We start from the raw sequence: 12,368 nt of genomic DNA on the forward strand, positions 1-12,368 counted from the left end.
CGTGTTTCCTCTGTGTGTTTCCACCAAAGGACCCGGAGATATTTTGGTTCAGTGTCAGTCAGTTCTGACTCTGCATGAAAGACACATCCCACATCAGACATGTTTAATGGCAACACACGGCAAAGTCTTCATCACTTCAAACACGTCATTCATCACTTCAGTCTGACTGAGGTTTGTCGGAGCAGCGCTACAACATCTGATGCTTTATGCTACAGCAAGTGTTTGTTTCATCAAATGACAGAACCAACAGTGATAAATGATGAATATCATGTTCACACTGGACTTTTCTCCTGCACGTGTTTTGTCCCTGGAGCAGATTCTGTTTCCATCCCAAGTTCTGCTTTTGCAATTTGTAAATAAAATTCAATTTTTATCATAAGTCCGTTCAGTGTCCCTTTTTTTGGAGACCTAATAATAAATGTAATCCACAAGTTGTTAGACAACAACCGTAACTACACACTGACAACAACAACAAAAGAACAGGCGCATTATAGAACTGAATAAATCAGAACACAACACCACAAACATGTGACGTACTGTAATTTGGTGTTAGGAGTGATAATGTTGTAATAACCGACAAATATTCTACAACTGAACACATGAAACACTTTCTACGTCATCTGGACTGTACTCTAAAACCCACACAGTGATACACAGCTTCAACACGTTGCTGTTGTTTTTGATCTCTTCTTTTTGGAATCATGAAAAAAGGCACTTAACACGCAAAACAGACCAGAATGAACTTTTTGTGGCATAATCACAACCGGTGCAGGACCAGAAGAAGTCCGATGAGGAAGAGGGCGCTGGGCTCCTGCATCACGACGGAGAGGGAGACGACTCCGCTCAGGAAGACGACGGACGACATCAGGTTCCTGTTTGCTTCCGACGAGTCGGTCGATAGATTCTCTAATGACGTGTCGGGTGAAAAGTGCGCAGCCTCGTCGTCAGAGTTGTGTCTCGCCTCTGTGAGTGCAGGTGACGGTGAAGCTTCGCCTCCCGCTCCCAGCTGAGACGTCTGAGTCTCTGCCCCCGGAGACCCGGTGGAACCGTCTGATGATGCTGCGGCGAGTTCCCTCCGTCCCGCTGCGACCTCTGGCTCGGCAGAGGTCGCGGAGACACGCGCAGCAGCAGCCGGCTCAGGACGACGAGGACTCGCCGGGCGCTCGGCCCGTCTGTCGTCTCCTGTCGGACACAGACTCGTCTCCGTGGCAGGAAGTGGCGTGCTGGAGGCCTCGGGAGGGACTTCCTCTCCGCCGGCCCGGGAGTCGTCTGAGCTCGGCCCTGACTCCTGATGTGGAGGAGGCAGCGGTGGAGAGGGACAAGCGTCTGACGTCTGGGTGTGTGACTCACAGTGGAGTCTGGGTAAAGGCCGGGACTCATTGGTCCGGACTGATTCGCTGGCACAAAGTACGAAAGGTGAATTAGTTTGAAGTGTTGTTTGGGAGGACGTAGGACGGAGTGGTTCACCCGGGGACGCGGTCAGGGCGGCGGACAGCTCGTGGTCGGGTGGGACAGAGGGACCGGACGGGGGAACTGCAATCTGCTGCAAGTCAAACAGTGAAGACAACAGTGACAGCTAGGAGAGAGTCAATCCATCTGTATCCTACATCCAGCGTTTCACACAGAGAAAGAGGAAAAGCATGTGAACACATTCTGAGGCTTTTCTGTGAAACGGATCCATGCCGACGATGTGATGGTGAGGAGATGCAAACAGAACGGGAGCGTTATGACAAACAGGAAGTCTGAAGCCTTCACTTCCTGTCAAACAAAAGAGAGTGAACATATTCATATACTGAGAACTGGTGACTGGAGCTAATGTTATTAGATAGTTTTGATTCAATAATTGATACAAATAAAAGATCTTGATGCTGCTCACTAAAATATAAAACCACAGGACGCAAAATAAAAACAGCACAAGAGAAAGAAGAGCAACACATCAGACACAAATAAGAGAATCACAACAAGCGTCAGCTACAAAAGGAAACCAAACTTTCTCACAAGTGAACCACACTCGCAATCATACTGACAAGATTTAACTAGAAAATGACTCCACGAACTTGGAGAATTAACTTGTCAGTAATTATGACGTTTGAATGAAAAACCACTGAATCAGATGATGAAAATAAAGCGAGTGACGTGATGAGTAGAGAAGAGCCGACGCTCGTGCAGCAGTCGACTGATGAACACGAACATGTACAGATGAGAACATGCCTCACACAAATCTATTGTATCAGTGAGACATTGATACCAGATCACATCATCGTGTCCTATTATTATTATTATTATTAGATCTTTTTAATGAAATATGCTTGAAGTAGTTGTTTTGCAGATGAACAGAAACTTCTTCCTGCTTCTGAAAAACAGATTTCCTCCAGTCTGATGTTTTTCGTGTGAAATATTTCAAAAAAATCAACTTTTGCCAAAATGCTCCTGCAGCCTCCTGTTAATCCCGATCTGTCTTCCGCTGTTGTATTGTTTAAAAAGAAAGATAAAACTCGATGACGTCTACACTTTAGCATTTGTATCGATTTTCCCGTTCGACTCTCAACAACAAAACCAAATGAGGCCGTTCCTCAAAATGTTGAACTGTCCCTTTAATACTGCAGCAGCAGTTAAAACACTGAGTGTGATCTGAACACGGACAACAGCACAACATCACGGAGCTCAGTCCTGTAACCACGACAACGTCAACACACAGGAGGTTATGATTCAACAGGGTGTGAATGAATGTTAGTGTACAAGAGTCAAAACACGGAGACGTGCACTGAGACGTGAGGACGAGACGATGCTGACGAGGAGAACAACACTCAGTCGTCGTGCGACAGCGATGAGAAGCGTCACGTTACCTAAGTGGCTGCCGAAGCTTCAATGAGCTGTGAACAATATAAAGAACGGAGCCAACGATGGTGAGCGTCACACGTTCGGGATGTTTTATCGAAGCACTTCGCCTGCTCCACCTGCTCAACGTGTCAACGACTACAAACACATGAAGATGAAATGACCCAACAAGTGACTTCCTACATGTGAGAGGACTGTTTTCTCTTTTTAAAGAAGAGGAACTCCAATAAGCCCGATCATCTAGTTCATACGCTCTCCACACCTCGTTCGTCTCCTTCGACCTTATTCCTGTTCCACACAATCTCAGCTCAGTTTCACGTGACAGAAGGTCTCAAATTTGGAATTCTCTCTACACACGTTCTTAATTTGTCATCACCATCATCTGAAATCTTTTCTTCCAACTCCTCATTACTTCCCTTCTGGTCCGAACAACGTACGCTCGTCGTCTTTTCACCTATTATGAGAATCATTTGTTATTCTTTTTGTCCACCTGTATTTACGTACATGTGATTCATTGTTTTTTAAATAATGAAATCATTTTCTATAATCTGATTCTCGGAGATTGACACTTGTTAAACTCCTGTGAGTTGTTTTTTGTCAACTCTCTCTCAAATTCCCTTTTCTATTATTCAATGTATCTTTTTATACATTTTTTAAATATGTGTAAAAAAAGGAAAAGGACCTGAAAAATAAGACCCTTCTGTTATTTAACAGCTGATTCCATTCAAGGTTTTTCCTTCCTGTGTGATTCCTCTCACCTCGATGTCGATCTCCGGCTGCACGATGAGCGGGCAGGCGGCTGCAGGCGTCTCCAGTCCAGTGTGGGACGTCCCTGCTCCTCCTGCTGATGTTGGACAGATGAATAAACTGAGACTGATGAACACACGACCTCGTTCAACAACACACCAGTTACAGACAAAAGATAAATAATTAAAGGGCCGTTTCACCAATTTCCCTGTGGAATTCAGGACCGGATCTTCACACTTCTCAGTTTGGTCTCAACCAAAACTGCAGGTGTGAAAGTTTCCTCGGACCACGGTGGTCTGGGTATTGATTGATGATTAAAACAATTCAAAAACAATTTTCAGTGTGAAAACTATTTTTTGGGATGATTGGGACTTTTTGGACCAATGACAGGAAGTCGAGGAGCGAGCTACAGAATCATAGAAGAAGAGAAAGAAAGTGCAGAAGGAGGAGACGGAATATTCATCTGCAATTTGATCCGACGAAACAATAAAAAGTCAACTTGAAAAATCTGTAGATACTTAATGTCTTCTTGCTTGTTCACAGTGATTTTGTACAACGGCGTCCATCATGTACCTTCTTCCTTTTCCCGCTCATCTTCTGAATCGAAATCTTCATCGTTCATACTGAAAGAAAAGACACTTCGATGTTACACACTTTGAAACACACACAAATCACAAACACTGTCACAGTGATGTAACACCTGACAAACACACAATGAATATATAGAGTTTATATATTGAAGAACAACACGTTGATGACGTGAGCTGAGGCCTCGACGCTTTTCATCTGAAGCTCGTCCTGTTGATGCAACATGCGTTTCAATCGTAGCTCATGTATGAAGAGGCGTGGCAGAGGAGAGAGGTCGTATACGTCATCGGTACTGTTTTGGATAGTGTTTTTCATTCGTGGTTCCATCAGGTCCAAAAATGTCATATCATAAACTGATGGAAGAGTTTAAAATGAAGCCACAATGAATCAAATAATAGAGCGGAGAAGTTCCTGTCAGAGGGCACTTGTGTTGAAAGGAGGCGGAGCCAAGGTCGGCAAAGGAAGCCAGAAGAAATAAAGGTCACGACGTGTGACGAGCATGTGACAAGACACAGTGACACAAATAGATAATTACAGTTTCATATCAGAGGGCAGATTTAAGAACAAAGATCTTTGCATCATATACCGTACGTCTGGTGAGGCTCTCCACCTAATATCATGGTATAATCTTTGGAAGAATCGACTCTTGTTTTTCATTGTGGATCTGAAGGTTATGTTTCAGACGTCAGGTTGAAAAGGTGCAAACCCCTGAGATGACACTGAGTCGGACATTGTAGTGTCTGTCAGCTGCTTTATGAACACTCTTCAACAATAAAAATCTAAAGACAGATGCCGTGAGCCAAACTCCCGGGCTGAAGAGCGGCCCACTGCGGCTCTGGTTGGTGCCAAACAGATGAAGACAAAACTCCTGGACCTGATCACGTGGAGATTAAGACAGAAGTCATTGTTCGTGCTCTGCTCTCAGTATTAATGAGGTGGAGACAGTTTAGTCGAGTATGAGCTCAACCAGCGGTGAGAACAGATTCTAATGAACAGAGTAACAGATTCGAGTGTCTAGACTCGTCTCACCCCTCGGTAACCTCCTCCCACCGGCTGCCTGTTAATGTGTTAAAGTCCAATTATCTCTTGACTTCAAAGCAGCTAATGAATGTTTGATGGTTGCTATGGTTGCTATGGTTGCTATGGTTGCTATGGTTGCTGCTGCTGCCGGTGGAGTTCCAGCTCCCAAATTCCTCCTTTTTCAGCTGGTGATGAGCAGGGCCGGCCTCAGGCATAAGAGAACTAAGCGGCTGCTTAGGGGGCCCCCCGGCCACCAGGGGCCCAATGTCACTATAGGCACAATACGACCAGTCAGTCAGACGGTCGATGGAAATGACTGTTGTAGCGTATGAAGTTAAAGATGAAGACAACGTCACAAAAAGGACATGCATGACTAATCTCAATGTTTCATTGAGCCGTCAAACAAACCTTCAGTTCAGTCAAGGTATCTTCAGCTAACGTTAGCTGGCTGACGATTAGCTAAGAAATGAAACGACAGCGATATTCCACTCATTACTGTATCACTTTGAATATTAAAGTGCAAATTAACAGTGGACCACTAATGTGACTTTTGGCTACTTTTAAGATTAAAATCCATACGAGGATAAAGGCTGACATGTGTATAATGTGAGCAACACAGCTACACGGCTCTGCTGCGAGATTCATCTCGCTCTTTGGCGCTGATGTAAGCGATACGTCTTTGGATCAACTTGGCTTCACCGGAGAAGAGAAGTGATTCTCTGCTCCCCAGTGACTCTGATAGAAAAGGTCAGAGGGAAACTGCAGGTCTGAAAACGACACCTGCCCTTTGACTATTTCCATCGTCCTCATGCGCCACTGGATGATTGGCACAGTCTGAAGGGGGCGTGGACTCTTTGTATACTGTCCAAAACTCCACAGTTTTAAAGAGTAAATCAGCCTTAAGCCAACTTAACGAACATTAAACTCTTTCACTTGTCATCTCACTGTTGCTTTAAGACTCAAGGTTCTTTGTCTCCGGGCAGAACTTCTGAATAAAGATGAATTCTCACTGCAGTTCTGAGGACTGGAGCTGCTGCACAACACCTGAGGCTTCATGTGCTGTTGTGAACATTTGTATTAATGTGAACTTATCATGCACATCAGCTCCCAACAGGATGGAGGTCACAGGCCTCCTGTGATCTGTGGGGGTCAGAGGTCAAAGGACCAGGATGACATAGAGCCCGTTGTTACCTGGTCGGGTCTGTTTACCTGTAGACCTTCGAAGGCTTCAGGATGCTTCGTGTCTGTTGCTCGTCGACGTCAGTTCGAGCTGAATCTTCTTCGTACGACAGAAGCAGAGTCACCACGTAGTTCATGGAGCAGTTATTGGCCCAGAAGTCGCCTTCAGACGTCTCGTAGCGAACGACGAACTCGATGCGGGAGCCGTGCGCGGTGTACGGCGGCGCGAAGGACAGCTTGAAGGAGAACCGGTCGGTGGCCCCGTCGTGCGACCCCTGCACGTACTCCGCCGGGTGGTCGAAGTACGTGAGCCACCGGTCCATGGTGGACCTGATGTAAACCGCCTTGTGGAACGACACGTTCAGGACTCGTATCAACCCGCTGAAGGCGAGAGGCTCGTCCTCCACCGGACACAGCTGCTCCACCTCCACCTTGTTGGCGCGCACGCTGCGCAGCAGGGCGCCGCCGGCGGGCGCGAGGAACTCCGGCTGCACGCGGCGGGTCGGCTCCCGCGCCGCGTGCCGGTACTTGGCCTCCTCCTCCTCCCAGCGCGCGCTCGTCTCGTCGTCGTCCGAGTCGAAGGCCACGAACTCCTTCACGTCCACCAGCTCTCCGCCCGTCGTGTCGGCGAACGACACCTTCTTGATGGCGGACAGCGCCTGGTGGATGCGCATGTACTCGGCGGTCTCGTCGTGGATGGACGCGCCTCGCTTCCTGGGCACCGGGGAGCACCTGGGGATGAAGCGGACGCCCTCGGGGTCATCGTCCTCGTCTTCTTCCTCGTCGTCCTCGTCGTTGTCCTCGTCGTACAGGGGGAACCTGTCGGCGGACCGGCCGGTTTTGATGGCGGTGAAAAGCCCCTCCTGACTCGGGATGGATAGAAACGACATGTCTGCAGAAGTGAACGCTCGGAGGAGAAGCTGTGCGCCGATGGAGACTCGACATATGGCGTCTCCATAAAAACGCGACCCACCACAGTGACAGTGACCAGAGTCGTTACGCACTCAGCCTCGCACCAGTCAGCGGGACAGAGATGTGACCCGGGGAGAACGAGCCTGTGGCGCGCAGCCGCGGGTCGACTTGACTTTACGCATCGCTCTTTGGCGTGTATTTATATCTCTGACCTCCCGGGACTTCGAGCTGTTCTGGAACACGTTCTGTCCCAAATGAGTCTTTCGACTTGGTACAATCCTGCGTCTCCCCCTGGTTTGGTTTTTGGTTCGGGCTGATAAACCTGGGATGTTAAAGTTATACCACACAGTGTAAACAGATCGTGACACGTTTTATTATAGAGGTCATATTAAAGATCTGCAGAAGTCATCAGGTGGAAATTAATATTTCTGGATGAGGTCGATTTTATCAACATGAGGCTCAAAGTTCATCTATCTGTCTGTCTGCCTGTCTTTCTCTCTGTCTGTCTGTCTGTCTGAGTGATAACAACAATATTCAATTGAGGATCTAATCTTTTCTCTTATATGTCATTTAGCCATATTTCATATAGCATGCTGGTGTTCATGTCGAAGGACTGTACTTAGAAAAGTACAGTAGAAAATACTGTTTACTTTGCAAGATTATACATTTAGGTTTTGAGAGAGACTTTTTTTTTAATAATATGTAATTTGAAGCTGTAAAGAGGCTTCTGCTTATTTCTGTCCCTTCTCCAACCTAAATTCTGTATCTACAAGATTCATGTTGACTGCAGATGTCTTGGAAAATACTTTGTTTTTCTATTGTGATCGGTTATAGATTAATACAGGTCAAATCAAATAATTGTCATATACTGTATGTTAATATGCACTTTACAGTAATAAAAACATCTTGCTGAATCTCGACTGAGAGACGATAAACATATTTCCTGGGTGTAAAACATTCATATCTGATTATATAAACGTCACCATGTTGACGCATATATCCTTCCACCGACTGGTTAGTGTGTAATTCATTATTAATATGTTCTACAATTTAATATATGAATGAATCTGACAGTTGAAGTTACAGTTTGTTTCGCTTTCGTCGTGTAAACGTATAAGAGATATTTTAATATTTATCGCGGTTGTATTTCGCTGCGCAGTTAAACCGCCGCCGTCCTACGTCATCGCGCTCCCTCGCAGCCGATTGGCGCAGAGCTTTTAGCGCGGCGCGCCGCAGCCAATCGGAGGATTGTTTTCCTGTCACGTCGGTGCACGGTAGTAAGCTAACGGACAACACGAAACAAGAAAAGTAGAATAAACAACGCGGGTTGTCGCTGAACTCGGCTCGGCTCGGCTCGGCTCGGCTCGGCTCGGTCCGACTCTTTCCACCTGTGGATTATAACTCGTGAAGATGGACGCGGCCGTGAGCGCGAGGACACGCGGGTCGTAACGTGAGCTAACTGTTAGCATAGCCTGCTAATTTACTTTAACGTTCCACTCGAGGCCGCGGAGGACCGAGAGCAGCTTCCTGCTTCCCCGAGGATGTAGCGAGCACCGCGACCCGACCCACGACGTCCCGCGGGGGTTTAAGAAGCAGCCTCCTCCGCCGAGTCGCGTTACCGCGTGTACACTTTGTCTCTTTAAGTTGCGCTCGCGGGCTAACCTAGCCTGTTAGCTGTTGTGCTAGCCAGCTAGCATGAGCGAGCCGACGGACTGCAAACAGTCCGCGGACTCCGCGTCGCGGAAGCGGTGTCCGTCCCCCGGGCAGCAGGACGAAGACGAGCCGGTCCCCAGCAAGTCCACGAAGGTGAGCGACGCGTCGGGCGTCACGTCGGGCAGTTGTAGAAGCAGCGAGGCGGAGAGCAGAGAAACATCTGGAGGCGGCAAGTGTGGAGACAGCGTGGGAGCCGGAGCCGCGGCCGCCGCCGCGCTAACGGACCAGAGGTTGGACAGCACGAGCGGCGCCGGCTCGCCGCCTGCCAACAAGCCCCCCGCTGCAGGCGGCGAGCAGCCGCAGCCCTCCGGGGCTCAGGGACCCGCCGAGGCCAAGGAAGCTGCAGGGAAGCCGGCAGCAGCCAAGCCGCGTCCCGCTGCGCCGCCGCTCCAGACCGACTCCGCCGCCATAGCGGCCGCCGAGGCGCTCGCCAGCCTCACGGCGGGGGACGACAGCCAGGAGACCCCCGGCTCGTCCGACAAGGTGAAGCAGGTGAAACAGGGCAGCAGGTTCAAACAGCGCGCGGCCCAGCAGGCGTCCAGGGCGGCCGGCGTCGCCAAGACGCAGGCGGCGGCCGCGGACAGCTCCACGTCGGTGCCCAGCACGGACCGCGAGGACGCGGACGACGCGGCCGAGGCGGACGACGGCGACGGCGACGAGTCCATATCCGGGTCCTCGTCCACGCCGAGCTCCTCGTTCCCGTCGGACAACGAGGACAACGACGACGGGGAGTGCGCCATCGTGTCGGTGAAGATGGCCCCGGAGATGAGGCAGTCGGTGGCGCTGCTGGCTCAGGTGCAGATGAGACTCGAGGCCCTGGAGAAGAGAAGCGCTCGACTCCACCAGCGACTGGAGCTGAAGATCAGCCGCCAGCGACGTCCACATCTGGACCAGCGCAGCACCATCACCAAGAGCATCCCGGGCTTCTGGGTCACGGCTGTATCCTCCTCACAGTGAAGCACTGTTTCTGATCTGTGTTCAAATCAAACGTCTGTTTCTCCTTAACTTCACCGTTGCAGCTGTTGAACCATCCACATCTGTCCTCGCACATCGACGAGAGCGACGAAGACGCTCTGAGCTTCATGACGGATCTCGAGGTAGGAGACGAGAGTCTGGGTGTTTTTTTGTGTGTTGCAGTGTTTGTCAGGGTCTGACTCGTCCCTCGGTGTCCGTCTCAGATCGAGTCTTTCAAGAACAACAAGCTGGGCTACAGGATCCGCTTCCACTTCAAACGGAACCCGTACTTCCAGAACAACATCATCATGAAGGAGCTGCACCTCGGGATGGGAGGTGAGGGAAAAGGCCGCTTCACGTGTCGGTCGGAGGATCCCACTTCCTGTGATGAGAGGATGTCACGTTCAAGTGCTTCGTTGTAAATCTATATACACGAGCAACAGCTAATACTCGTTTCACCTTCTAAAAAATGATAAATAACGTACCGTCCTTCACTGAATATTAAGAAGAATAACGTGATAAAGTTCTGACTGTATTTCCCTCTGACCCTCGTGTGTGCAGGGTCTCCCATGTCCTTCTCCAACCCCATCCTGTGGCACCGCGGACAGAACCTGACGGCCCACAGCGAGGCCCGGAAGTCGTCGCGCGGCGTCTACCAGACCTTCTTCAGCTGGTTCGGTGACCATAGCAACCCGGGACAGGACGACGTAGCCAAGGTAACGCGTGACCACGCCCCCTCGTACCAGCGTACATGAACCTGCTTCCTTTTACAATTATGTCATCATGTGTTGGTTATTATAAATAAGTATATAGAAATGTGCTGGAAGAGACTTTGTTTCTTCTGTTGTTCAACGCTTCTGATAGTTTACAATGAACTTAAACGATTCTGGAATATGCACAGACTCAGAATTTGCCATCACAATTACCTGTAATAGATGTTATTAAAATGTCTGTTGTGATGTGTAGATTCTGAAGGACGACCTGCACAGAGACCCACTGAGGTACTACCTCACTCCACTGTGGGAGCCGAGGGAGAACGGCAGGTACAGCAACACGACTCACATACAGCAGCTGTTCTCATAACTGTACATTCTGTAATATCTGTTCTTATTACTGTGCATAGTGTAACATCCTCAGCCACGGGTGTTTTACATTATAGTTCATGTACAAACTTTAACTGGATTCATACCTGAAACAATAAGTGTGTTTACCGTTCATGTTGAGATGATTCTGTTGAATCATCTCAGTCTGATGATGACTGCACCTTACTACGTGAATATAAAATAATGATAAGAAGATAGATAAAATGAGACCAAAGCATCTGCTAAATGAATATAATGTCATATTTATGATTATATTTCTGCAGCGGTGGCAGCGGAGCCAGAGCAGCTGATAACGGTAACGGAGACGACTGCGTGGTGATCTCCGACTCTGACGACGAGCCTGGTGACGACGCCGCTGAGGCTGAACGAGGCCTCGGTCGCGAGCAGGAGGAGGAAGAGGAGGATGAGGAAGAAGAGGAAGAGGAGGAGGAAGAAGAGGAGGAGGACCGGGGGCGGAGTGCAGGTCAGAGACATTCCTCACATTTAAATAATATTAAAAAGTCGTTTGAGCCTATAAATGCTGAAAATATGAATGTTTGAGCGACGCAGGTGAAACTGATAAGAGAGGAAACATCTGTTCCTCAGACGAGAGCCCCGAGGACGAAGAGGAAGAGGAGGAGGGGGGTGGTGGTGGTGGAGGTGGTGGTGGAGGTGGAGAGATAGTGATCGACGGTAAGAAGATGCCACTCATCATCACGATCATAAACAATCAGCGAACCACAGATCATAACTGTGATCGTGTTGTGTTGTCCTGAAGGTTCTGACGACAGCGACCAGGACGAGGACGAAGACGAGGACGACGCCTGAGAACCGGAGAGACGGAACCAGAATCCTTCTTCCCTTTATGCACAGAAGATCAGACCGTGTGTTTTTTATACCTAAAATAAATAGAAACATTTTAAATCAGGGTTCACTGTAATAATAATAATAATGATAATAATAATGAAAATGAAGCCAAGGCAGCATGTTTCCCTCTGTTTTCTACAGTTGGTTCTGTGTGTTCTGACGTTCTACTACTCACCCGACGGCCCGCACACACACACGCACGTAGGCGAGGTTTTGACCGTGGCCACTTTGCTGCGGAATTAAAATTAAAATCCGAGGCATTATTTTATTTGATTAGTTTTTTTAAGAACCGACGCAGTGACGAAGACGAACGCGTCGCCAGATGAATTCGACGTGACGACAGATTGACAGTTCATTTCAGTTGCACTGAACCAAAACGTGTACTCAGGGATGATCATGGTGGAAGTTTTCTGGATATTTTCTCAGACATCGACACACTCTGGTTATTGTTGGCTGTTGTGTACCGTG

The 12,368-nt window shown here is 48.6% G+C and overlaps 2 protein-coding genes across 11 annotated transcripts in view; one reads left to right on the top strand and one right to left on the bottom strand.

Annotated features, from left to right (window-relative positions):
- Positions 1-88: 88 nt before the first annotated feature.
- On the bottom strand, positions 89-8,395 carry si:ch211-167b20.8 (protein phosphatase 1 regulatory subunit 3A). 10 transcript variants are annotated; one of them, XM_035644927.2, is made up of 5 exons: positions 6,403-8,395; positions 4,159-4,208; positions 3,597-3,679; positions 2,847-2,873; positions 1,411-1,543 (listed from the first exon to the last, which is right to left on the bottom strand). In XM_035644927.2, the coding sequence occupies exons 1-4, from the start codon at positions 7,260-7,262 to the stop codon at positions 2,847-2,849; spliced, it is 1,020 nt and encodes a 339-aa protein (XP_035500820.2). In that variant the 5' UTR covers positions 7,263-8,395; the 3' UTR covers positions 1,411-1,543. The 10 variants fall into 10 exon arrangements, with proteins under 10 accessions (XP_035500813.2, XP_035500812.2, XP_035500811.2 ...); XM_035644924.2 differs by having other exon boundaries at positions 3,597-3,682; XM_035644925.2 differs by having other exon boundaries at positions 1,414-1,540; positions 3,597-3,682.
- A 141-nt stretch (positions 8,396-8,536) lies between these two features.
- Positions 8,537-12,368, top strand: part of tspy (testis specific protein Y-linked) — a 4,524-nt gene continuing 692 nt past the window's right edge. Inside the window, exons 1-8 of the mRNA XM_035644928.2 lie at positions 8,537-9,936; positions 10,017-10,094; positions 10,176-10,287; positions 10,513-10,667; positions 10,918-10,994; positions 11,318-11,517; positions 11,604-11,726; positions 11,812-12,368. The exon at positions 11,812-12,368 is cut by the window's right edge and continues 692 nt beyond it. Coding sequence (XP_035500821.2) covers positions 8,980-9,936; positions 10,017-10,094; positions 10,176-10,287; positions 10,513-10,667; positions 10,918-10,994; positions 11,318-11,517; positions 11,604-11,726; positions 11,812-11,861 — 1,752 coding nt within the window. The 5' untranslated portion in view covers positions 8,537-8,979 and the 3' untranslated portion in view covers positions 11,862-12,368. The remainder of the gene's footprint in view (positions 9,937-10,016; positions 10,095-10,175; positions 10,288-10,512; positions 10,668-10,917; positions 10,995-11,317; positions 11,518-11,603; positions 11,727-11,811) is intronic.

Source organism: Scophthalmus maximus, chromosome 3, assembly GCF_022379125.1.
Source record: "Scophthalmus maximus strain ysfricsl-2021 chromosome 3, ASM2237912v1, whole genome shotgun sequence".
Lineage (NCBI taxonomy): Eukaryota > Metazoa > Chordata > Actinopteri > Pleuronectiformes > Scophthalmidae > Scophthalmus > Scophthalmus maximus.